At 64.9% G+C, this 22,025-nt stretch overlaps 3 protein-coding genes across 3 annotated transcripts; all 3 read right to left on the bottom strand.

Moving 5' to 3' along the window:
* Positions 1–956: 956 nt before the first annotated feature.
* LOC116499820 (ETS translocation variant 3-like) lies at positions 957–8,818 on the bottom strand. Its single transcript, XM_032204673.1, has 5 exons — positions 8,710–8,818; positions 7,957–8,019; positions 6,715–6,952; positions 4,678–4,793; positions 957–2,238 (listed from the first exon to the last, which is right to left on the bottom strand). The coding sequence occupies exons 2-5, from the start codon at positions 8,000–8,002 to the stop codon at positions 1,040–1,042; spliced, it is 1,599 nt and encodes a 532-aa protein (XP_032060564.1). The 5' UTR covers positions 8,003–8,019; positions 8,710–8,818; the 3' UTR covers positions 957–1,039.
* On the bottom strand, positions 8,629–12,727 carry LOC116499541 (SLAM family member 5-like). Its single transcript, XM_032204294.1, has 4 exons — positions 12,658–12,727; positions 10,963–11,295; positions 10,410–10,688; positions 8,629–9,023 (listed from the first exon to the last, which is right to left on the bottom strand). The coding sequence occupies exons 1-4, from the start codon at positions 12,725–12,727 to the stop codon at positions 8,629–8,631; spliced, it is 1,077 nt and encodes a 358-aa protein (XP_032060185.1).
* Positions 12,728–13,995: 1,268 nt separating this feature from the next.
* LOC116499772 (SLAM family member 8-like) lies at positions 13,996–18,513 on the bottom strand. Its single transcript, XM_032204615.1, has 7 exons — positions 18,441–18,513; positions 16,048–16,389; positions 15,510–15,803; positions 15,239–15,358; positions 15,037–15,128; positions 14,633–14,757; positions 13,996–14,317 (listed from the first exon to the last, which is right to left on the bottom strand). The coding sequence occupies exons 1-6, from the start codon at positions 18,511–18,513 to the stop codon at positions 14,641–14,643; spliced, it is 1,038 nt and encodes a 345-aa protein (XP_032060506.1). The 3' UTR covers positions 13,996–14,317; positions 14,633–14,640.
* Between the last annotated feature and the right edge of the window lie 3,512 nt (positions 18,514–22,025).

Below are 22,025 nucleotides of genomic sequence, written 5' to 3'. Positions count from 1 at the left end.
TGCTCTCCTAAAGTGTACACAGACGTAGTTAAGGCATGAGTCAAAGTGATAGGGGAACCAAACAAAGGAAATAGGATTGAACAAAGCTCCTGTCATTCCTTCTCTATGAACTCACCACAATCGTTTCAGTGTTAATCTTCCAATCACTCCCAGCTCCACCCATACAATTACGAAAAGAAAAAAAAAAAAAAAACAAAAAAAAACCAACCTAGGGTACATTTTAATGCGTATATTAAAGGCATCGGGTTATTATTTTTTTTTTTCCCACCCCACTCCCTTCCCTGAAAGATTCTGCGATCTGCTCATGGCTTCTGCACTATTTCTGAAAGGCCAAAAAAAAAGGACGCCAGCCCTAGCCCGGAGCGCTCCCGGGACCCGCTCGCCGCCGTCCCATCTCCCCGCTTCCCCGGGGGTGGGGGGGCTCGGAGATGTCCCCCCCCCGTGCCCGGCTGCGGCGCGAGGACTGTGTGGGATCGGATATTTCCTCTCCCCTCCCTCGCAGCCGGCCGCCACCCGGCGCATCTCGGAGCGTCAGGAAATCCTCTCCCGCCATCGCGCCGGACTCCGTCAAAAAAAAAAAAAGAAAAAAAAACACCAAAAGAATAACAACACCACCAAAAAAAAAAAAAAAAAAAAAAGGGAACTAGATGAATTCCGAGATTGCCGCTTCTATAAATACTAGAGCACACGGAAAAGAGGCTGCGCCTGGAGTCCCTCCGCCTCGGGGGGGAGGCCTCGACCCCTCCGGAGTCCGCGCGAGGCCGCAGCTCGCCGCCTGCCCTCGCCTCTCCTACTCGGAACGAGACAACCGCGTCTCACCTGCAAGTCAACAAGGAAAACAAAGAACACAACCCCCTAGTCTCTACGATTACCAAACCAGCCTAGCCCCAGCAACCCCCCTCCCACCCTCCCCGGCCCACCCGTGTTTTGTTTTTTTGTGTTTTTTTTTGTGTTTTTTTTTTTTTTTTTTTAACCCCCCCTCCCCAACGCTCTGCAACCTTGCTACATAAATACACGGCCGGCTCAGGCCCGGCCCGTTTTAGGCGTCGGAGGCGGCGGCGGCCGCCACGGCCTTGGGTCCGGCCGCCAGGTGGGGGCTGCCCAGCGCCCCGTGCCAGTGGAGGCGGCCGTTGGGGCGCTCCTCGGGGGCGTCCGCCTGCCGGTCCCCGTTCCAGCGGCGCTTCAGACGCAGCTTGGGGGGCATCAGGGCGTCCTCCCTCTTCTCCTGAGCCCCCGGCTCTCCGGCGGGCTCTCTGGGCGCCTTCTCGCCGCTGCTCTCCCCTTGCTCCTGCGGCTCTTCGGCCGGGAAGGCGGCCTGGGTGGAGGTTGGAGGGGTCGGGTGCCAGGATGGGGCGGCCGGTCTGGCAAACACGGGCCCTTTCTCCTCTTCCAGGCCGCCGCCGGGCGCTGCTGCCATGCCGGAGCCTTCCTCCTTCTCGCTTTTGTCTTTTCCTTTGGCGGGCGGCTCTTCGCGCTCGGCCTCCTTGTCCACCGAGGGCTCGACCTTCACCCTGGGGGGAGGACTGGCGAGCTGGGGGGTGGCCGACTCCTCGGCGCTTTCCAGTCTCTCCCTGTTTTTGCGCCCGACGGGGGGAGGCTGCAGCTTGATGGGGAACTGGGGCTGCTCCTCCAGGGGCATTTGGCACTGTAGTGGCGGGACCACGAGCCCCGGGTAGCGGGGGAAAGTCCGCGGGCTCAGGTGGTAGTTGAAGACCGAGCAAGCTTGCGAATGCAGGTAGTGTTTCATCTCCTCGGGGTTAAAAGAGAAGCAGCTGCTGCCCGTGAAGGGGCTGAGGCCTGGAGAGGGGCTGTAGGAGAAGAGGGTGGGCGTCAGGGACAAGGCGGGCGAGATGGGGACGTTGAGGACCCCGCCGCGCCCCGGCAGAGGGGACACAGCAAAGGGGCTGTGAGGATCCGGGTAGATGCCGGGCCTGGTGAAGAGGGGCAGCATGATTTCGGGCTTGCGCTTCTGGTGGTTGATGCCCCCGGCGCCCACGGCGTTGCGCGAGGCCATGAGATCCACGCCGCGGCGCCAATCCGAGGAGCCGTCCTCCAGCTCCGGCAGCTCGGGCTTCCTCTCGCCGCCGTCTCCCAAAGCTTCTGGGTTGGAAGGGACCAGGGAGGCGCCGGAGAAGCGGCCGGGCTGGGCATCGTCGGTGGGCGAGTGGCTGTCCAGCGGCGGGAAGTGGAAGCGGGACGAGGCCGTGGGGACGGGAGGAGCGCTCTGCGGCACCACACCTGGGGCAAGGGGAAAGAGAGGGGGGGGAAAAAAAAAAAAAAAAAAAAAAAGGGGAGAGCGTTAAAAGGGCGCCGAGGGAGTTAAATCCCAGGTGAAGAGCTGCTTTTCGGGCTGCGCCCGCAGGCGTTTGGAAGAGCAACACAAAAATACCACGCGCCATCAACAGCGCAGCAGACGAGGGGATGGGAGGCGCCTTCCCCATCTGCTCCCTTCTCCTGTCTCCTCTGCCCACCTCAAAACCTCGCCGCTGCTGGGGAGGAATCTTCTCCTCCCCGCCCCGGCGGAGGTTTCTCGAACCTCCGGCAGCACCGAAGGAGCTTCCACTTTTGGGCGCTCTCCCCTGAGCTCTGTTTTAACCAGAAAACGGCCTCGGTGACAGGCTGAGGCAACCCCGTGCCAACGCCACCCGCAGAGGCACTGCTGGGGAACCTCAAGCTCTCGGGGTGGAACAAAAATCCCCAATTTGGGCTTTCCTGCGAGGACATTGCCCCCCAACAGTTCCGCCAGCAGCGCTGCCGGCTCCTGCTGGCTCCAACTCCCCAGGCTCCTGAGCAAGCTCCCGGTGTGGTGCCTGCAGAGCCATCGCGAAGCGAGTTCCTCCAGGCGCCTTCTCACCTCCGTAACTCGCCGTCCCGTTCCCCTCTCCCTTCAAAGCTGCGGGAGCGAGAGTCAAGAAACCTGATTCCAGTGCCCCAAACAGGTTTGATATCCCAACCCCCATCCCAGCCAGAAGGAAAGAAAACAGGTTGTAATTAGACAAGTGCATTCCAGTTCTCCAAACTTCTTTTTTTAAATGCATGCCCCAGAGATAGGAGGGAGTGGCTGCAAACAGGGAAAAGGAACAGCAGTGAGCAATATTGAGCTGGAACTGCCCAGACTTGTTGCTGCAAGTAATTATAGATTTGCAGCGCAGCTTCGTACTACATCTTACACCCCCATGCTTTGGCTGAGGGCTCCTGGAGAATACATTTCCCTCTCCCCGCTGCCGTAAAGGCAACGTGTGCCACACAGGTGAGGCCTTTCAGGGCATTTCTGCTCTCCCCGCCTGGCTTTCCGGGCTCCTGCTGGCTCGGAGGACAACGCCTCGCTGTCACACTCGTGCTCTCCTGCCTGGCTGGGGCTCCCCGGGGCGGAGAGGGATGCGGGGTGCTCCGACTGCCAAGAGCGACGAGCAGTCATCGCCGTACGTAGGCACAGAGCACAGCAGCGCCGATGAGAAATCGCTTTGCCCACACGTAACCTGTTTTTCTCAGCCGCTGGGGTTTCAGAGTCAACATTCAATCCCCACTTTCCCCTGCTCTCTCCCTTCTCTCTCCCTCTCTCTCTCTCTGCGAGACAGATCTTCAAGGCTTCCCCTGAGGCGCTCTTCTGGAGGTGAGAACTGAGCGCGCGGCGCTGTGAGAAAGGCTGGCTCAGGCGCCTCTGCAGTCACGCTTTCTTTGCTGCGGAGAGTTTGCAGTCTAGGGCCTCGCTGTAATGACTTCCAGAAGGGTTTATTTTTTTTTTTTTTTGATGGCCACGATCGCCATCAATTTCCCCGGCTGCGTGGTGGCGGTGCAGCTCTGCAGACAATCACCCCGGCTGCAGAAATCTAGCTATGGGGGGATTTAACTCCCCCAGAAAGGATCCTGCGAACAAAGGACCCTCATCCAGAGAAACCACAGCAGTAATGCTGACTCTAGGACAAACCCAGCGTGAACTTCTGCTACTGCTCCTGGCAAGAGACTCAAAGGCCTTTTAGGACAAGCAGGGAACAATTACGCTCCGTTCCCAAACTCTTTCTCGTTATCCTGAATGTCAGCACGCCGCGGTGCCGCAGGGAGGATCGAGAAATACCTGCGATTTTAGTCAAACTCAGACGAGTTCCTGCGCTTCTCTGGAAGCTAGAGAAATGCTCGGAGCTCACTCCTGGGTTTCTCTGCACCCCAGGTATGTCGATTAAAAAAAACAACACCTCCTTTTGATGAGGAAGGCGCGGAGCTGCAACCAAAAGGGGGGTTTTGCAGGAGAGGGGAGGAGAGCAGAGCGCTGCTGAGCCGCAGGCTTTGCGATCGCGCTGCCACAAACACCCCTAAGCTCCTGGTCAAGGAGGCTCGCGTTTATAGGGCACCATAAACTCAGGTTCCAAACATGTGAGGCAAGAGAAATAAAACCCTCTTATCCCAAGGACACCCGTCCCCTAGGAGCGAAAGCAAAGCAAACCCGTGGCTGGGTGCCGGGCAGCCCAGAAGAGGAAACCAAACCGCCTGGAGGCTCCCCTGGGGACGGCCACAGCCACCCCGAGGGAAGGAGCAGTGCAGATAAAGCTTTATCAGCACCCAGGCATCCCCACCGCACCGCAGCGGCCCTGATTGCCCCAGCAGAGCCTTCCAAAGGCAGGAGATGAGCGATAGGGGGACCTGCGGAGGTTGCTGCGCCTGCCCCGGCCCCAGGCTCACCGTTGGGACGGATGTTGATGAAGGGGTAGTTGGGCATCACCAGCTTGTTGAAGTTGAACTTGTAGGTGAACCTTTTGCCTTTAGTCTTGTGGAGGATCCTCTTGTTGTAGTAGTATCTGGTTAAAAAAAAAAAAAAAAAAAAAAAAAAAGGCAGGGAGAAGCCATCAAGGCACGTGGCAACCCGGCCAAAGGTCTTGTTTTCGCAGCGCGACCGACGGCCACCTTTGACACGGCCGCCAAGGGGCAGGCGCCCGGAGAACTGACAGCAGGAGCACACGAAAACACGGGCTCGGGAAGGTTCCACACGGTCCTCGCCCCTCCTGTCCCATGATTTTTAGGGGTGGCTTTCAAACCGTGACGTTCCCTAAAACACGCGGGGAAAGGGGCGACCCTGAGGGCTCCCCAGGGCAAACTGTCCAAACTGGGACCAGTGCCGTGGGCTGGGGGGCTCGCAAAAGCACCCCCACACAGACGCAGGAGGCAGCCAGAAAAAGGGGAATTTGCACCCGAGGCAGCAGCAGAACGAAGCTCGGGGCGGTCCCAGAGCCGAGCAGAAGGGACCCAGCTCCCCAGCCCCCTCTGGGTTTTGTTTTTCCCCCCATCCTCGAGGCCCTGCACGCCGTCACCAGCAGCACAGGGGGCACCAGGCCAGAAATTAGGAGGGCCAATCCCTGCTGGACTCACGAGTGAGGAATTTATTTCCCTCCTGTTTACCCGGAGCACCGTAGGGTTAAAAACATTCCCTTGTTCGCCCAGGCGGTGCTGATCGGGGCTGAGGAGAGGCACCCAGAGCCAGCACCAAAAGCCCTGGCCGACCTCCTGCCCCTCCTGCCCCTTTTTTTTTGGGCTCTCCACAGCCCCAAACGACGTCGGAGCGAGGAGGAACTCGGCCACGGGGAAAGGAGGCATAATCTGCTGCGCTGCCTCCTCCCTGCTTACACCACTCCTGTTTGTCCTCAGCCTCGTGGTGTACAAACAGAAGCTGTTGCAGGCGGCTCAGGGCCACGGATCCCCGTGCGTGGTGGCTGGTCGCACCAAACGGGGCAGGGAGGGCTCCTGGCAGCAGGGGGGGCGAGGAGCCCGAGGTCCCCAGGGGGAGCCCTGGTCCCTGCCGCTGTCACACTTGGCACCGAGACGCCAAGGCATGATCAGTGTTGGCAGGTGGTGGCTATTTTCCACTCCCATGCCTCAATTACGGCCTCGGTGCCATTCAATTTATCGTTTCCTTCCTGTTCCAGCATGGGACTGGGCTGTTTGCTGCCTTGTTTGCCTTCGCCAGCTCCACCCAGGAGGTATCAGAGGGCGTAAGGCAGCGAAGTCCACGTTCCCGAGAGGGCTGATAACGCCGGGACCTGTCAGGGACCTGGCTGCTCCTGACGGGCTTCAACTCAGTGGATTCTGCGAGATTTTTTGCTGCCTCGCTTCAAAAAAACTTAAAAAAAACAAACTGTGAGGGCCAAAATGAAAGGGAGCAAAGCTTTAGTGGTGGTTTTAGAGTTATGAAGCGCAGGGTGAGGGACACTCGGCCCTCGTCTCCAGCAGAAGGTGCCCTTCAGCCCCGCTGGGGCTCAGGGAACGCGTCCCCGCGGCGTGAGCAGCACCCAGGGGTGCTCCCAGGCGGCTCCGGCCCCCCCCCGCGGCACCGGGAGCAGGTTTGGCAGCCAAGAGGCGAGCCCGAGAAATGTTAGAAAGGGGAGTTGCTTTCTCTGAAACGGTCCCATCGATGGTGTGATAATGGAGTAACACCTCTGGTTTCCTCCCACACCTTCTTGCTCAAGCCGGCAGCGGCGATGGGAGAGGAGAAAAGAGGCAGAAAAGCTCCCCGGAAGGAAGCCGGCCCGCTAATAACCACCTGAGCCATCGGTGCAGGTTCGTGCCACCGTGGAACACGTCACGGGCAGCCAGGAATTCCCTCCCCTGCCTCCCCGATCGCACCCAGAGCTCTGATTTGATGGAAACGTCCCCGAAACGCACCCGGATCGGGGCAGAGCATCGAGGTCAGCCCGCCCGAAACGGGTCGGGGGGTGTCCCGCTCACCTGAGGGCCCGGCTCAGCTTGTCGTAGTTCATCTGGGGCTTGCATTTCCGCCGGCCCCACAGCCGCGCCACCTCGTCGGGGTCCTTGATGACGAACTCCCCGTACTCGCCCTGCTGCCAGGCGATGACATGGCGGAACTCCTCCTTCTGCAGCAGCTCCAGGATGAAGTGCCAGAGCTGGATCTGCCGCGAGCCGGGGCTCGACTCGGTCTTGTACGCCCACTCGGGGAAGTGATAACCTTGGGGGGTGCCAGGGAGAGGCGCTCAGGCGGCCGCCCGCGGCTCCAGGGCTCGCGAGCACCGGTTCTGGCGCCGAGCGCCTGCGCTACGGGCGCGTGGGGTTCACCCCAGAGCGGGGCCACGAGGTGGGAGCCCCCGACAGACCCCGTGCAGAGGCAGAAAAAAAGCCCAGCACGCACCCCGTGCAGAGGCAGAAAAAAGCCCGGCTCCCTCGCTCAGAGCCGCTCGCTCTCTTACTCATTTCGCCCCACTCTCCTTGGAGGAGCTCCAAAGGAAAAAAAAAAAAAAAAAAAAAAAAGGCGAAACTTAAAGGGACATAAAAAAAAAACAACACAGAAAGAAGGCAGAAATAGTGGGAAGAAGCCCAACAGCTTCAAATAGCGCTACGATTTGGATTCCAGGTGCTTCAAACGACCCAAAAAGGGCCGGATTTGGCTGTTTGGTGCTCAAAATGGTGAAGGGAGGCGAGTGGAGGGTGGCTGCCGGGGACACCGGGCGAGCACGGCACCCGGCACGGAGCCGGCCGCGCCGCCAGATGTTTCTGAGCGGCTGCCAACCGAGCTGAGCTTTTGTCAGAGCACTTTTCCCAGCACAGCTGCCGGAGACGTGGTTTTCCAAACCGTCGCCGCCGCAATTTTCGGCTGGGGGCAGCGCGCGCGGAGCCTGGCCGTGCCCAGACGGCCCCGTCGCGGGCTGGGGCTCAAAGAAAAACAACCCCGGAGGGGGGCTGGGGGGGCGGGGAGAAACCCGGCGGGGAGATCCTCACGGCTAAATTTATTCATCCTAACAAATAAAACGTCCCTGGGAGAATTCAGGCATTAAACCCGGAGCTCTTTAGGGTGTAAAAAGGAGTTGGGGGCGCACGGAGGGGGGCTTATTTCAGGTCCCACCGACGCACGGTTTTGCCTAGGGTTTTTTTTGGGGGGGATTCCTCCTGCCCGAGCCTCCTCGGGGCTGGGAAGGGGCCCGGGGGCGGGCTGGGAGCTGCGCGGCGCTGCCTTACCTCCTCCTCCTTCTGCCTTATCCACGATGCTGCAGCCCGCTTTCATTTTCTCCCTCCTGCTGGCTGAGGAACAGAAGGAGATCAGCCCCGGCCGGCCCCGGGCTGCCCCCCCCGCCCCGTTACCGTTCGCCTCCCGTCACAACAGGGCCCGGGGGGGGGGAGCTAAACCCGGCAAATGCCCTTCAGGGAACCGGGCAGCGGTGCCAAAACCAAACCAAACCAAACGCGGGGTGGGGGGAGAGCCCCCGGTTACCGGGAGGGAGCTCGCAGCTGGCTCCGATCCCGGGACGGGGCTCGGGGCTCGGTACCGGGGGGGGAAAAGGGGCACAAAACCCGGTCCTGGTGCCCGGGGGGGGGGTGTCTGCCAGCCCTGCCCGCCCCCGCTCCGTCCCCGCCGGGGTTTCCTGCTCGGCGCCGCCGCTCCGCCATGGGAACGGCCTCGGGGCCGCCCCCGGGGCTCCCGTTACAGCGCCGCCACCCGGACCGGGGCTCCCCGCTCGGGCTGGCCCCGTTCCCACCCCCCCGTTCTCCCCGCTCCAACCCCCAATTCCCAACCCCGTTCCCCCCCCCTCACCCCCGGGACCCCCCCCACCTCCCCCAACCCTCCCAACCCCCCCCCCACACCCCCGGGCCCTCCCTTAGCAACGCGGCCTCCCCCCCAGACCCCCCCCTTTAACCCCCCTCCGGGATGGCGGCGGCCGGGCCGGGCCGGGCCCAGGATCCCGGTTCCCGGTGCCGCTCCCCGGGACCCACCTGCGGGGGCGGAGCGGGGGCGGAGGGCGGCGGAGCGCGGCCGGGCCGCGGTGCCGATGTGGTGCTCGCCTCGCTGCTGCCGCCGCCGCCGCCGCCGCCGCCGCTGCCTCCCCCGCACGGCCGCCGGAACCGGAACCGCCGCCGCCGCCCACACACTTCCGGGCGCGCTCCCGTCCCCTCCCCTCCTCCTCCTCCTAGCAACCCCGCCCTCCTCCCGCTTCCGCTTCCGGCTTTGCGTCCGGGCGGGAGCGCGCACGCACGGCACCGCCCCGCCCCGCCCCCCTCCCCTTCCCGCCGCCCGCCGACGGGTGGCGCTGAGGGACAAAAGAGGGCGGAAAGCGAAGCGGCCCCTTCTTTCCTGCCCCCCCCACCCCAAATTTCCCAAATTTCCCAAATTTTAGGGTTTGGGGTCCCCCCCCAGAGCCTTCCCGCCCCCTTCACACTCACAGACACCGCCTCCTCTGTTTCCAACCGCCTTTATTGGGGTCCTGCCGACCCCCTGCTTTTGGGGAGGGGAGGGGAAAGGAAATGGGGGGAAATAAAGCAAAAATGGGTAAAAAGGGCCGCCTGTCCGCCTGTCTGTCCGTCCGTCAGTCCGTCCTTCCTGGTCCTGCTGCTCAGGCCTGCGGCTGGGCCAGGCTGTGCTTGCTGGCCCCCACCTCGCTGTAGATGGTTCTGAGGGGGGTGCTGGGCTGGGGGGGCTGCAGGGACAGGAACGGGGTCGGGACGGGACCCCCATGGGGACAGCCCCGGGGTCACCCCATGGGGATAGCCCCGGGACCCCCCTGGGGGGGCAGCCCCAGGACCCCCTGTAGGGGACAGCCCTGGGGTCACCCCATAAGGACAGCCCTGGGACCCCCCTGTAGGGACAGCATTGGGGTCCCCCCATAGGGACAGCCCTGAGACCCCCCCCCATGGGGACAGCACACCAGGACCTCCCTGTGGGGACAGCACCGGGACCCCCCCATGGGGACAGGAACAGGAACCTCTTAGAGACAACCCCGGGACCCCCCTGTGGGAACAGCACCAGGATCCCCTCATGGGGACAGCCCCGGGACCCCCCTGTAGGGACAGCATTGGGGCCCTCCCATAGGGACAACCCTGAGACCCCCCCCCCATGGGGACAGCATCAGGGTCCCCTCATAGGGAGAACCCTGGGACCCCCCACATGGGGACAGCCCCGAGGTTCTCCCTGTGAGGACATCCCCAGGACCCCTATAGGGGACAGCAGCAGGGTCACCCCTTGGGGACAGCCCCGGGACCCCCCCTGGCCCCAAACCCTGGTGGGGCCGTGGGTGGCCTCCCCCAGCCTCACCGGCTCATCCTCCCTGGCGGGGCCTCTCCTCGGGATCTGTGCGTACTGCGGCTCCTCCGCCATGCCGGGGGCTGCAGGGGAAAGACGAGCTGGGGAGGGCGAGCAGGGGGCGTGGGGACCCCCCCCACAGCCCTGGGGACACCGCACCCCCGTCGGGGTCCCCGTCATGGTGCCCACCTCCTTCATCCGCCTTCATCCTCCTCCTCCTCCTCCTCCTCAGGCAGCACAGGATGCTCAGCGGGCCCGCGACGGCAGCCAGCACCCCCAGGCAGATGGCCCACCTCTGCCTGCCCCCCTCTGCGGGGACAAATTGGGGGACGGTGGGTGGCTGGATGGCCCCCCAGCACCCTAAAATAACAATGGGGAGGTTGTGGGGGGGCTTTACCGAGCTGGCACAGGGTCCTGAGGCTGACGGAGGTGCTCTGCTCCTCGGCAGGGCTTCGAGCCACGCAGGTGTAGGTGTCATTGAGGGCACCGGGGGGGATGGCAAGCCATAGGGTCTGGCCGTCCCCGCTCTGTTCCCACAGTGTCCCCGAGGTGTTGCCGAGCTGCCAGGAGGTCCGAGTGAAGCTGGTGTTGGGCAGCGAGCAGCGCAGGGTGACGTTACAGCCCTGGGGGCTGCGGGACAGGAGCTGGGGATGGATCTGCGGTGGCGGCACTGGGTCTGGTGGCGGCACGGAAAAAAAACCTACTGGGACCCAGCCCCTGCACCCCGGGCACGCCGGGAGCCAAAGGGCAGGAGATGGAGCCGCAGGTGGAGCACGGAGCCGTCATCGCTCCAGGAAAATCCCCTTTCCCCCGGCAGATGCTGGGCGGTTTCTCTTCCCCTTCCCCTCCCGGCACAAAAGGGCTTTGTCGCCTCTCCCCACCGGCTGGAAACCCCAGGAGCTGCAGCAGCGCTTCCCAGTACCCCCCCAGCGCTGGTTCCAGTTGCTCACCGTAGACGGAGAGGTTGAAGACTTGGTCCTCCACTTCCACCGTGCTGTTGTATTTGATCCACACCCCGTAGATCCCACTATCGCCCAGCTCCAGCCCCCCGATCCTCAGCGCCGTGGCATTGGGCATCTCCAGCCGCTGCTGGAAGCGGTCGTGGGGGTTGGGGCGCTCGAACCCCTTTGGGCCAAACTCTGCCACTCGAATTTTTTTCCCAGTGCCTGTCCTGAAGTACCATTCGGCCGTCTTCACCTCGCTGCTGTTGGGCAGCGCCGGGGAGAGCAGCACCGAGCGCCCCCGGACCCCGCTCACCAGCTGCAGCTGGGCGCCTGCGGAGCCTGCACAGGGACAGCGGAGGTCAGGGAAGAAGCAGAGCCCCGAGCACCCCTCATCCTCCACCCCTCACCTCCAGCACCCCCGGGTTTTCACCCCCCCATCGGAGCCACGAGCCGAATTTCGGGGTGCAGGCGGCTCTGCGGGCAGCGCCCTATTTCCAGCGGGGTCGCGGAGCTGCCGTGACGCCAGGAGGGGCGGGATGCGGCTCCGAGACGCAAAAAGCTGCGTCCCCCGTCCCCCCCCCCACATCACAGGCCCCCGTCCTGCGCCGGCCGCTCGCTTCCTGTGCCCCGCTCGGGGCCGGCCACGCGTTTCCCACCCGCTGCCGGTGCAGCCGCGCTCCGGCCGGGGCCGCTTTGGTTTTGCGGGGAGGAAGGCGACGCTGTAGGGCTGGCAGGCAGGCGGCAAAAGTGTGGGGATGTGCGTGGGGGGGGGCTCCCACGGTGCCCTCCCAATGTTTTGGGGACGCTGATGCAGAGCGAGCCCACGTCACCGCCGGTCGCCCCCGGTGGCAGCGAGCTGCCCGCTGGTGTTTTGCCCCAAACAAAGGGCCGTGGCCCTGGCTTTACCCCAAAACACAGCCTCGGCGTGTTTTGTTTCCCTGCCCTTGGAAGCTCCTGGGGGGTGTCTGCTTGTCCCCATCCCCGTCCCCAAAGCCCTCACCCCATAGAGCTGGAGCCTTTTGGGCGGAGGTGGCTGTGTCCCCCCCTGGTTCTCCGGGTGCCCCCCAGTTTGGGGGCTGCTGGAGAGCCCGGCTGCGGTCCCGGCCTGGCCCCAACACCCTGCGTGGGGCACAGCTCTGCCTCTGAGCTGGGAGCTGCACAAAGGGACCCCCGCGGGCCCTGCGGGGACGGGCGGGCAGGGTTTGGCACGAAACCCCGACAATTTACAAGCCGAGGGCTGAGGACGAGGAGCAAACCTTCTCACGGTCGGGTCCCAGCCTGGTTGGTGACAGCGGGGCTCTCGGCCGCTGATTTACGCTGCCAATAAACGGCGATGCCCTGCAGGGCGCTGGGCCCTTCCCACGCTGCTCCCCATCGGCACCGAGCCTGCCCCAACCCGGCTCCCCCCGGCAGCAGCGCTGGGGACCCCCTTTTGGGATCCATCCCCGCTCTCTCCCCGGCTATTTCCCATATTTCTAAACCCTCCAGGGCTGGGACTCGTTTTGCAACCCAGCCCCGAAGCTGGGTTTCGCTGGCTTTCTGCAGCAGCAGGCAGCCGCCGCTGAGCTCGCCTCCCACTCTCAGCTCCCCCAGCACCACCACCAGCACCACCAGCACCACCAGCACCACCAGCACCACCAGGCTCAGCACCGGGGGCCACCAGCAAGCAGAACCCGGTGGCCACCTCCTCCCCGTGCCTACCTGCGGCGATGAGGAGCAGGGCCAGCAGCCGGGGATGAAGGGGACGTCGCCGGCCCCACGGCTCCCCCATGTCTCCATCACCAGCTCGAGGTGAGCTCAGCTGCGCAGGCGGCGGTGAGGACGCATGCAAATCTACCCACAGGCAGCAGCTCACCTTCCCCGGGGGGGGTGGCAACCTGGGGACACCCTGAGGACACCCTGGGGACCGACGCCGAGCCCCCCGCCGGGCTCCAGCTCAGCTCCTCCGGGACCTCTCCATCGCCCGGAGCCCTTGGGTGCTGCTGCCCAGCCCTCGTCCTCCTCCGGGTGCAATAAAGCAGGGTTGGAGCCCGGATGCTGCTGTTGGGTAAATAATGCCAGCTGGGTTGGTGGCGGGAGGGAACGGGCACCTGGCACGGCTTGGGGACGAGCGCCCGGCCCCTGGCACGGGGAGATTTGGGTGCAGGGCTCGGGGAGGAGGCTCCTCGGGGTGCTGGCTGCAAGGCACCAGGAGCACGGGGAGCTGCTGGTGTCAAAAAGCTCTTGGCTGGCTGGGAGCTGGGACGAAAAGGTCGGTTTTGGGGATGCTGTAAGTGGGTGCAGGGCGCTCCCACCCCGCTGAGCTGCACCCCCCGGGACTCATCTCGAAAAACCTTCACCCGGAGCAAAACCCAAAGGGGAGGGAAGGGAGAGCGCAGCGGGGCCGGGCTCGTCCCCGTGCAGAGGAGCAGAGCAGGGGCTGAGCAGGAACCGCTGAGCTCCCCGCTGCCGTTTTCTGCAGTTCCAAAAAGGGAAGCGAGAAGCGGCCGCGCCCCCCCCCCGGTGCTCTTCTTTTTTTGGGGGGCGCAGCCCCGAAGCGGGGAGGTTTTGAGGTTTTGCAGCACGGCCCCCGGGGATGATTTCAGGGCTCTCACCAAGATTTTATTATTTGCTGCTTTTACCAGGCTGGGAGGTGGGGGCCGAGCACGGAGCCCCCGTGACAGAAGGTGCTGGACATACACGAGTGAGACCCCCCCCCTTTTTTTTTTTCTTTTTTTTTTCTTTTTTTTTTTTTTTTTTCGCGGCAGTGCACAGGCAACACGGAAACGGCGACGGGGGGAGGAAGAGTGGGCGCAGACCCACGCCGGCACCGGTGCCCCCATGGCCCCCCCCCCAGGATGCCACCGGGGGCTGCTCGGCCCCGGGAGGGGGGAACCAGGGCAGGGGCTGAGCTGGGGGCAGCGGGGGGGGGACAATTTGCGCCGGGTGCTCTCATCCTGGATCCGCAGTGGCTGGCACTGGGGTGCCCCCAGCCCCCTGCCCGCCCCCTGTAACCCCCTAAAAAAAGGGTTTGGTCCCCCCCCCCTTTTTGCTGCTGTCTCAGCTTGAAGAAATAGGGTTGGGGACCCCCCCCCCCAAAGTCCTGAGGCATCAGAGCTGCCTGGGTGCTGGAGGGGGACCCCCAGCCTCGCTGCCGCTCTTCTCCTTGTTCCCCAAGGGGCCGGGAGGGCTTCGGGCAGAAATTTGGGCAAACCAGAGGTGGGTGGGAAGGCGTCCGGCCGGCTGGCACCCAGAGGTGACGCCTCCCGTCCCCGGAATCGAAACGGGGGGGGGGGGGGGGGGCTGGAGAGGGGTCGGGTTTGGCACACAACGCACGTCACAGCCCTTGGGTTACGTCCCGACGCTCCAGCGCTGCCGGCGCCTGCGGGGAGAGGGAGAAATCCTTCAGGAGGACGGACGGAGGGCGTCGGGCCGCCCTGTCCGTCTGTCTGTCCGTGCTGCTGTCCGTCCGTCCGTCCGTCCGTGCTGCTGTCCGTCCGTCCGTCCGTGCATCTCACCCCTCCTCTCCCCCTTCCACGCAGCGGGACGGGACCTGGCGCAGCATGCAGCGACGGGGCTGGGGGCAGTGCCAGGGGGGTGGGGGCAGTGCCAGGAGGGTTTGGGGGGGTTTGGGGGGGTCTCCACCCGGCCCCGGACCCCCTCCCGGGGGGCAGACACGGCCACGGGCCACCCGCACCTGAGGGCCTATGTCACCTCCTCGGCCGCGTCCTCCGGCGCCCGGCGGATCTGCTCGCAGACGGTGCTGACCGGCGCTTTCTCCGGCGGGCTGGGGTCCGGGTTATTTTCGGGGGGACGGAGGCCCTGCGGAAGAAGTGGGGGCTGCTGAGGGTCCTCCCTCACCCCTCCCCACCCCACTGTGCCCTCCCCGCTCGCCCCCGGGATGGGGAGGGTGCAGAGCCCACGGTGGCCCCGTGCCGCGCAGCCCCCCCTGCGCCGTGCGTCCTGCCTGGATGGGGACCCCGCTGTGAGCTGGAACCGGCTCCGATGGGGACACCGAGGTGATGGGGACCCCCCCAGCATGCCCCCACCCCAGCTGGCAGCCCCCAGCCCCGGTGCCTGACCCTGCGGGGGGCTCCTCACCTGGTCATTACCTTCCGGGGGGCTCCGGCGCACGATCTCGGCGTACTGGGGGTCGGGGGCGCCCTCCTCAGCCGGCACCGTGGGGGTGGCAGCTGCAGAGGGGAAAGCGGGGAGGGGGTGTCAGGGACACGGGGGACCCCAAAAACGGCCCCAGAGCACGGCTCGACCCCGAGCTGCCCCCGAGAGGGGCTCCACCACCGACCTGGGTCCGCCGACTTCTCGCTGTTCAGCCGCCAGCACCAGAAGGCGCCCCCCAGGCTCACGGCCAGCAGGATGAGGGTGAGGACGATGTACCCCGACTTGGAGAAGGCCGCCTGTCCCCCTGCGAGGGCAGAGAGAGAGAGGGGCTGAGCCGGTGGGGGGACAGCCAAAGACCCCCCTTACCCCCTGTCACCGCCCCCAGGCCGAGCCGGTTGGCACCCAAGGGTGCTCGGCACCCCCTGGGGGAGCAGCACCCGCACCCGCAGCCTCACCCCCGCTCCGGCAGATGCTCTGCAGGTCAAAGAGGACGACCTTGTGGTCGGCGGGGTTGCTGACGGTGCAGGCGTAGGTGGCGTTGGCGGTGCCGGGCTGCAGGGCCAGGCGCAGCGTGGTGCCGTCGGGGGAGAGCTGCGTGCGGTCGGCGCCCAGCTCCCGGCGCCCGTTGTCCCTCCTCCAGGTGACGTTGACGGCTCCTTTCCCCGCTCCTTGGCACTGCAGGGTCAGGTTGCACCACTCCACCGTGCTGGCCAGCAGCTGGCTGCGGGTCCGGGGGCTCGGCACCGACTCTGCGCCCAAGGAGGGGACGCGACGGGGTCAGCCACGTCCCCCTGCCACCCCACAGACGGGTGACGGGGCCGGAACGGGGCACGGCCACCCCACAAAGGACCCCACGGCGGGGAGCACGGAGGGTCGGGGTCTCTCCCAAACCGCCTCGTTGCTCTGTGCCGCGTTTTCCCCATCTTTCCAGCCCGCGCCGGGAGGTTCTTCGCGTCCTTCCCCCAAAACCCGTCCCCGTTTCGCATCGCTCACCGTAGACGGAGAGGTTGAAGGCTTGGTCCTCCACCAGCGCCGGGTGCAGTTTGATCCTCGCCCCGTAGACCCCGCTGTCGCCCAGCTCCAGCCCCCCGATCCTCAGCGCCGTGGCGTTGAGCATCTCCAGCCGCTGCTTGAAGCGGTCGTGGGGGTCGGGGCGCTCGAACCCCCCCGGGCCAAACTCCGCCACTTGAATCGTGGCCCCGGCGCCGGCCGAAAAGCTCCACTCGATCTCCTTCACCCTGCTGCCGGGGGGCAGCGCCGGGGAGAGCAGCACCGAGCCCCCCAGGATGCCGATCACCTGCTGGGGCTGCGCCCGGACACGGCCGAAGAGGAGCTCTGGGGACAAAGCAAAACGTCACCGGGTGTGCGGGGACAACGCGGGGACGGGCAGCAGGACCCCCCCTACCCGGGGGGGGACGGATCCCCTCCCGGTGCCGCCGTCCGTCCGAGGCTGGAGGAAGAGGAAGAGGAAGAAAGAGGAAGAAGAGGAAGGAAGCATCGTCTCCTCTGCGCCCGCTGCGGGTGTCCCTGTCGGGGTTGGGGACACGGGAAGGTGGCCCGAGAGGGTGCCGAGGCTGCTGCTAGCGGCGGGGAGGGGAGGGCGCCGGGGGTCGGCGTCCCAAAAAAAAGCGTCTACGTGGTTCGGATGCCGGTGCCGCATCTGAACGGGCGCGCTCTGGGGCGCTCACCAGAACACCGCTCCAACAGACTCTGCGAGGAGTTCCCCGCCAGCATCTGCAAAACCTCATTTTCCGCCTTAAAACGCGCCTCCGCCACGATGCCTACGAAAAACCAACACGGGTTAGGGCAAGGTGGGGGGGGGACCGTGAGGGATTGGTGGGGGGGGGGGGGTTTGGAGCCACCTGGGCGATGCGGGGCCGTCGCTCTGAGCCCACACCCGCGGTTTTTTGGCAGCTCCGCCAGCTCTCCGCGCGCAAGCACGCTCGGCACCGGCTCCCTCCCTGCCGGCAGCGCCCGCCTACCCGCAAGCTGTCTCCTCCACCGCCCCCGGCCCTGCCAGGGGGAGGAAGGGGCCGAGGAAAAGGGGGGGGGGCTGGCATCTTCTCCGAGCCCCCTCTGCCACCTGTCCCCGTCCCACGCAGGGATGGGGACGCTCAGCGCTGGGGTTTGGGGCGAGCGGCTTCGCCCCGTCCGGGATGGGACCAGGGGCGCGACGTCCCCGGCGTCCCCTCCTCTCCTCTCCTCTTCTCTCCTCTCCTCTTCTCTTTTCTCCTCTCCCCCCGCCCCGCCGGCAGAAGCAGATGTGCCAGAATATCCGAGCAGATTAAAGGCAGCCATCCCAGCCTTTGCTTTTTATCGAGCCTCCCCGCTTTGCTGGGAAGGAACGCTCCCCACCGCTCCCATCCCGTTTATCGGGGGCTTTTTTTAGGGCTCCTCCACCCGAGCCTGGCAGCGGGCTGAGCCCCGCTCCCTCCCGCGCTGCTCCCCCGGGGGCATTTCCAAGTTTTTGGGGTCCCGTTTGCGGGAAGGGGCTGGTGCCCAGCTGCTGGGCAGATGCTGAGCCCCGGGGGTGACGGGGACGAGCCGCAGCCCTCAGCGAGCGCAAGGAGGGGGGAGCAGGGAGGGATGGAGGAAAATCGGGTGGGAGAAGCGGGTGGGTGCCGAGCACAAGCACTCCACATCCCGAGCTGCTCTCTCCTACCCTATTAACAGCCCCAAAGAGGGCAGAGCTGGGCGCCCCGAGGTGCCCGAGGCTCCCCGGTGCGGGGCGTCCGGCTCCGTGCAGCTCCCATCTCCGATCCCAAAGATCTCCGAAGGTGATTTCCACCTGAGCTTTATCCCGTTCTGGCTCCTCGCCCCCGAAGCAAAGGATTTGGATCGAGTTTGGGGGGCTGGCAAGCCCCGAGGCTCCCCGCCGGCCTCCTTTCCAGCCCGCTGGCTGCAGTTTTGCCCGCAGCACGCGCCGAGCGCCGGCGCCAGCAGCCCCCGTCTGCCGGCCGTGCGCTCCCGAAGCCAATTAAGCCTTAGGAAGATAAAACCTCGCCGCTAATCCGCCCGGACTATTAGATGCTTTCTGTCGGAATCGAGGGTTTTATGGGAATTATTCAACGTCTGGCTTAGCACGCCGGGATTTAAGGGGATTCCTCGCTCCTCTTTTACGTAAGAGCCTCGCCGCGCTCTCGGGCGCAGCCCCGGGGGGCTCCGTGGGGCGAGCTGCCCCCGCCGGGGGCTTCAGCGGGGGGCTGCCCGGAGCCCCCCCAGCTTACAAAACCTCTCCTTTGAGCATCACGCGCGCCTGCGTGGCCGTGTGGACCCGTGAGGCCGAAGGCTCGGCGGCGGAGAGCCGGGGGGCACCGGCGGTGGCGCTGCCCACCCTGGGAGGCCCCGGCCGTGCGGGGACGAGGGCTCGGTGCCCGGGCACTCACCTGGCACGAGGCCGAGCAGCGCCAGCAGCAGCGCGGGCAGCCGGGCTCCGCTGGTGGCCAAGTCCCCCTCCATTCCTGCTCTGTGCCGCTCTCGGGTGGGCAGAGTCAGCGGCGCTGGAGACGGGGAGGAGCAAAGCCGCCTCTCCCCGCCGCTACCCGCAGGAAGGCGAGCATCGCATCGCGGCGGGGGCACCGCGTGCCGCTTAATTAGCTCGCCGTTAATGAGCAGGGACGAGCGACACGCACGGCCTAAGGTTGGGGGGCACGGCCGGGACCCCCCCCCCGGCTCTCAGTGTCCTCGCTCAGCCCCGCTCGAGGAGCGGTGCCCGGATTAAGGAGGGTGGTGGCATCCGGAGCATCCCTGCCCACGGTCCCCAAATTGTTTTCCCCTGGGAGGCAGCACAGCAGCAAGGGGGGAGGCACATCCCAAACCCCGCTGGGCTGAGCTCCGTGGGGCGAAGAAATCAGCACTGGGGGGTGGGATGCAAAAGGGAGAGACCCCCCCGAGCCCTCCCAGCCCCGTGTCGGGTGCCCACAGGGAAGGAATTGGATCCCATCGGCACCACGGGCAGATTATTTTGAATTTCAGCCCCCCGGCAAGCCAAGGTGGAAAAGATAAAAAGGGAAAGAGCCTCAGCGCCACGTGCAGTCGGCTTAAAAAGAAAAAAAAAAAGGTAAATCAGCCCCTGGGGAGCAGGGGGGCAATGCCTGAACCCTGCAGGGACCGGCAGTGGGGGTCAGGACCCCCGGGAAGGTGCCAGACCCCAAGCTGAGGGGCCACGAAGCCCAAATTTGTGGCAGCTGCTGCCAGGGGCTGCTCCCTGCGGCTGGCAGGGGCTGATCGCCGTAGGATGCACGGGGAGGTGACCACGGCACCAAGGAGCACCCCAAAGAAAAAGCGGAGACACAATCTGAGGTGGGCACGCGCGTGGGTCCGGCCTCTCGCTGTGTCCCCGCTCGGATTTGGCTCTGGGTGCTGGGGTACAGGGTGGAGGGGATGGGCTGAGAGCCACTGCACGGGGCCCTAAATCGCCCCTCAGCACGTCCCCGTGCTGCCTGGCAGCAGTGCCAGGACCAGGAGACCGATGCCGCAAAGAATGGGGACATGGGACCAGGAGCATGGGCAGGATGAGACCCCACGAGCATCAGGAGAAGCCCCTAAACCCTGAACCCCTACACTCTGAACCCCTAAAACCTGAACCCCTAAACCCTGGACCCCTAAACCCTAAACCCCTAGACCCTGAACCCCTAAACCCTGAACCCCTAAAACCTGAACCCCTAAACCCTGAATTCCTAAACCCTCAACCCCTAAACCCTGAACCCCTAAAACCTGAACCCCTAAACCCTGAATCCCTAAACCCTCAACCCCTAAACCCTCAACCCCTAAAACCTGAACCCCTAAACCCTGAATCCCTAAACCCTGAATCCCTAAACCCCTAAACCCTGAACCCCTAAAAAAGGGAACCCCTAAACCCTGAATTCCTAAACCCTCAACCCCTAAACCCTGAACCCCTAAAACCTGAACCCCTAAACCCTGAATTCTAAACCCTAAACCCTCAACCCCTAAAACCTGAATTCCTAAACCCTAAACCCCTAAACCCTGAACCCCTAAACCCCAAACCCCTAAACCCTCAACCCCTAAAACCTGAACCCCTAAACCCTGAATCCCTAAACCCTCAACCCCTAAACCCTGAATTCCTAAACCCTCAACCCCTAAAACCTGAACCCCTAAAACCTGAACCCCTAAAACCCAAACCCCTAAACCCTAACCCCCTAAACCCTCCAGCACCACCGGGCCACATCCTGAGCTCCTGAGCCCTCCAGCCTTGTCCTCGTGCGCGGGCGAGGAGGAGCAGCGCAGCCCAGGGCTGCCTGGGGCGAGGAGCGTGCCTGCCAGCAGCCGGGAGAGTCCCAACTCCCCGAGAACCCGGCTCAACGTGACCGCACGGAGTCGCTGGGTGTCACGGGGAGAAGAGGGGGGGGAAAAAAGGCTGAACCTCCGAGCTGGAAGCACGAAGCTGGAGCCGCGTGAGCTCGAGCTGCGAGCACTTCTGCCGCCAGCACCGGGAGGGATTGAATCCATTCCTCACCCCCAGGAAGCCCCCGAGACCCCCCCTGGGCTCTCTGAGAGGCGATGGCCCCGCAGCAGGGTCCCCCCCTTGGGGTGCCCACCCAGCCTAGGAGGGGGGTCCCCCAGTTCCCCCCAGTTCCCCCCAGTTCCCCCCAGTTCCCGGCCGGCCGCAAGCCTTTGGCTCACGCAGGAAACCTGCGGCGGAGCCTGGGGGAAGCCACTTCCCCCCCTCCTCATCCCTGCTGCGGCCGCAGGCGTGGGGACGGCGCCTGCACGAGGCAAGGGGGGGGGCTCGGCGCAGCTCCAGGCGCCCAGGATCGTGTCCCTGGGGGACCCCAGCCCCTCGCTGGCACCGCCGGGACAGGGACCGGGTGTGATTTTGGGGACACCCACGGCACTGGGTGCGTCTCAGCCCGGCCCTAAGTGGCTCGAACCCGCTGTGGGGATAAGAGCGAGGCCACCGCTGCCTGTCCCATCCCCGGGACAAGGGGGATGGTGCCTGTGGGTGCCAAGAATTTCATGTTTTCCCCTCTGATGGGTCCCAAAATTGCATTGTTGTCGCCCTTTGGGGCTGTCGGAGCCCCTCTGGGTCTGGGGTTTTCTCCCGGGCCACGGAACCAGCAGAAATTGGGGCATTTCGGGGGGTGTTTTATGGTTTTTTCACTCGCAGCTCCAGCAGTTAATTCCCAGCAGCAGCGCTGAGGCAGCCCCGGGACGCAAGGGGGAGCCCGGGGCCCGGCTGCCCCCCCCCCCGCCGCCGTCCTCCCGCAGCTCTCGGCCTCCTCAGAGCCCCCCGGCCTCGGCTCTCGCACCCCAGGGCCCCACACGGGGCCCTCGGCACCCCCCGGAGCCTCTGGAACCCGGGGGACCCGGCCCGGTCCCAGGCGCCGCCGCCCGCGGCCGCCATTTTCCTCCCCTCGACCCTTCCCCGACCGCCGCCAAGCGCCTACTGATGACGTCAGCAGCGGGGCGCGCGAAGACACCCCCTCCCCGAGTTCTCGCTCAGGCTGAAATCTCGCGGGACTTCCGCCCCTATAAAAGGAGCCGCGGGGAGGGGCGGGGCTTAGTGCCCGCCTGGCCGGCGGGTGGTGGAGGTGGCGGGATGCTGCGGCTCCGTGAGGGCGAGGGGCCTTTTGGGGCCTTTTTGGGGTCTTTTGGGGCCTTTTGGAGCCCTTAGGAGCCTCCTCCCTCATATTCTGTTGCTGGTGGCCCTGCCCCTGCTTTTGGTGCAAAAATAGAAAGATTTGGCTCAAACACCAACCTGGATAACACCATAATAACGCCGTGGGGGGGTGTCTCAGGGAGGGGGGGGGGAAACATTCCCGGTGCTTTGCAGCTTTCTGAGCATAAATGGGGATGGGGCTGCCCCGTAGCACCCTGCCCAGCCCCAAACCCCCTCCCTCAGCTCAGCCCCGGCCCCCTCAGCCCTCCTGCTGCCTCCTCTCCACGAGCCCCTGATTTATTAGGAACGAAATCAAATTCTGTTTTTATCACCAACCTGGGCAGCAGAGGGC

This window comes from Aythya fuligula, chromosome 28 (genome assembly GCF_009819795.1).
Source record: "Aythya fuligula isolate bAytFul2 chromosome 28, bAytFul2.pri, whole genome shotgun sequence".
NCBI classification, from domain to species: Eukaryota; Metazoa; Chordata; class Aves; order Anseriformes; family Anatidae; genus Aythya; species Aythya fuligula.
The sequence above is the reverse complement of the archived record's forward strand: the minus strand, read 5'-3'. Positions and strand labels throughout refer to the sequence as shown.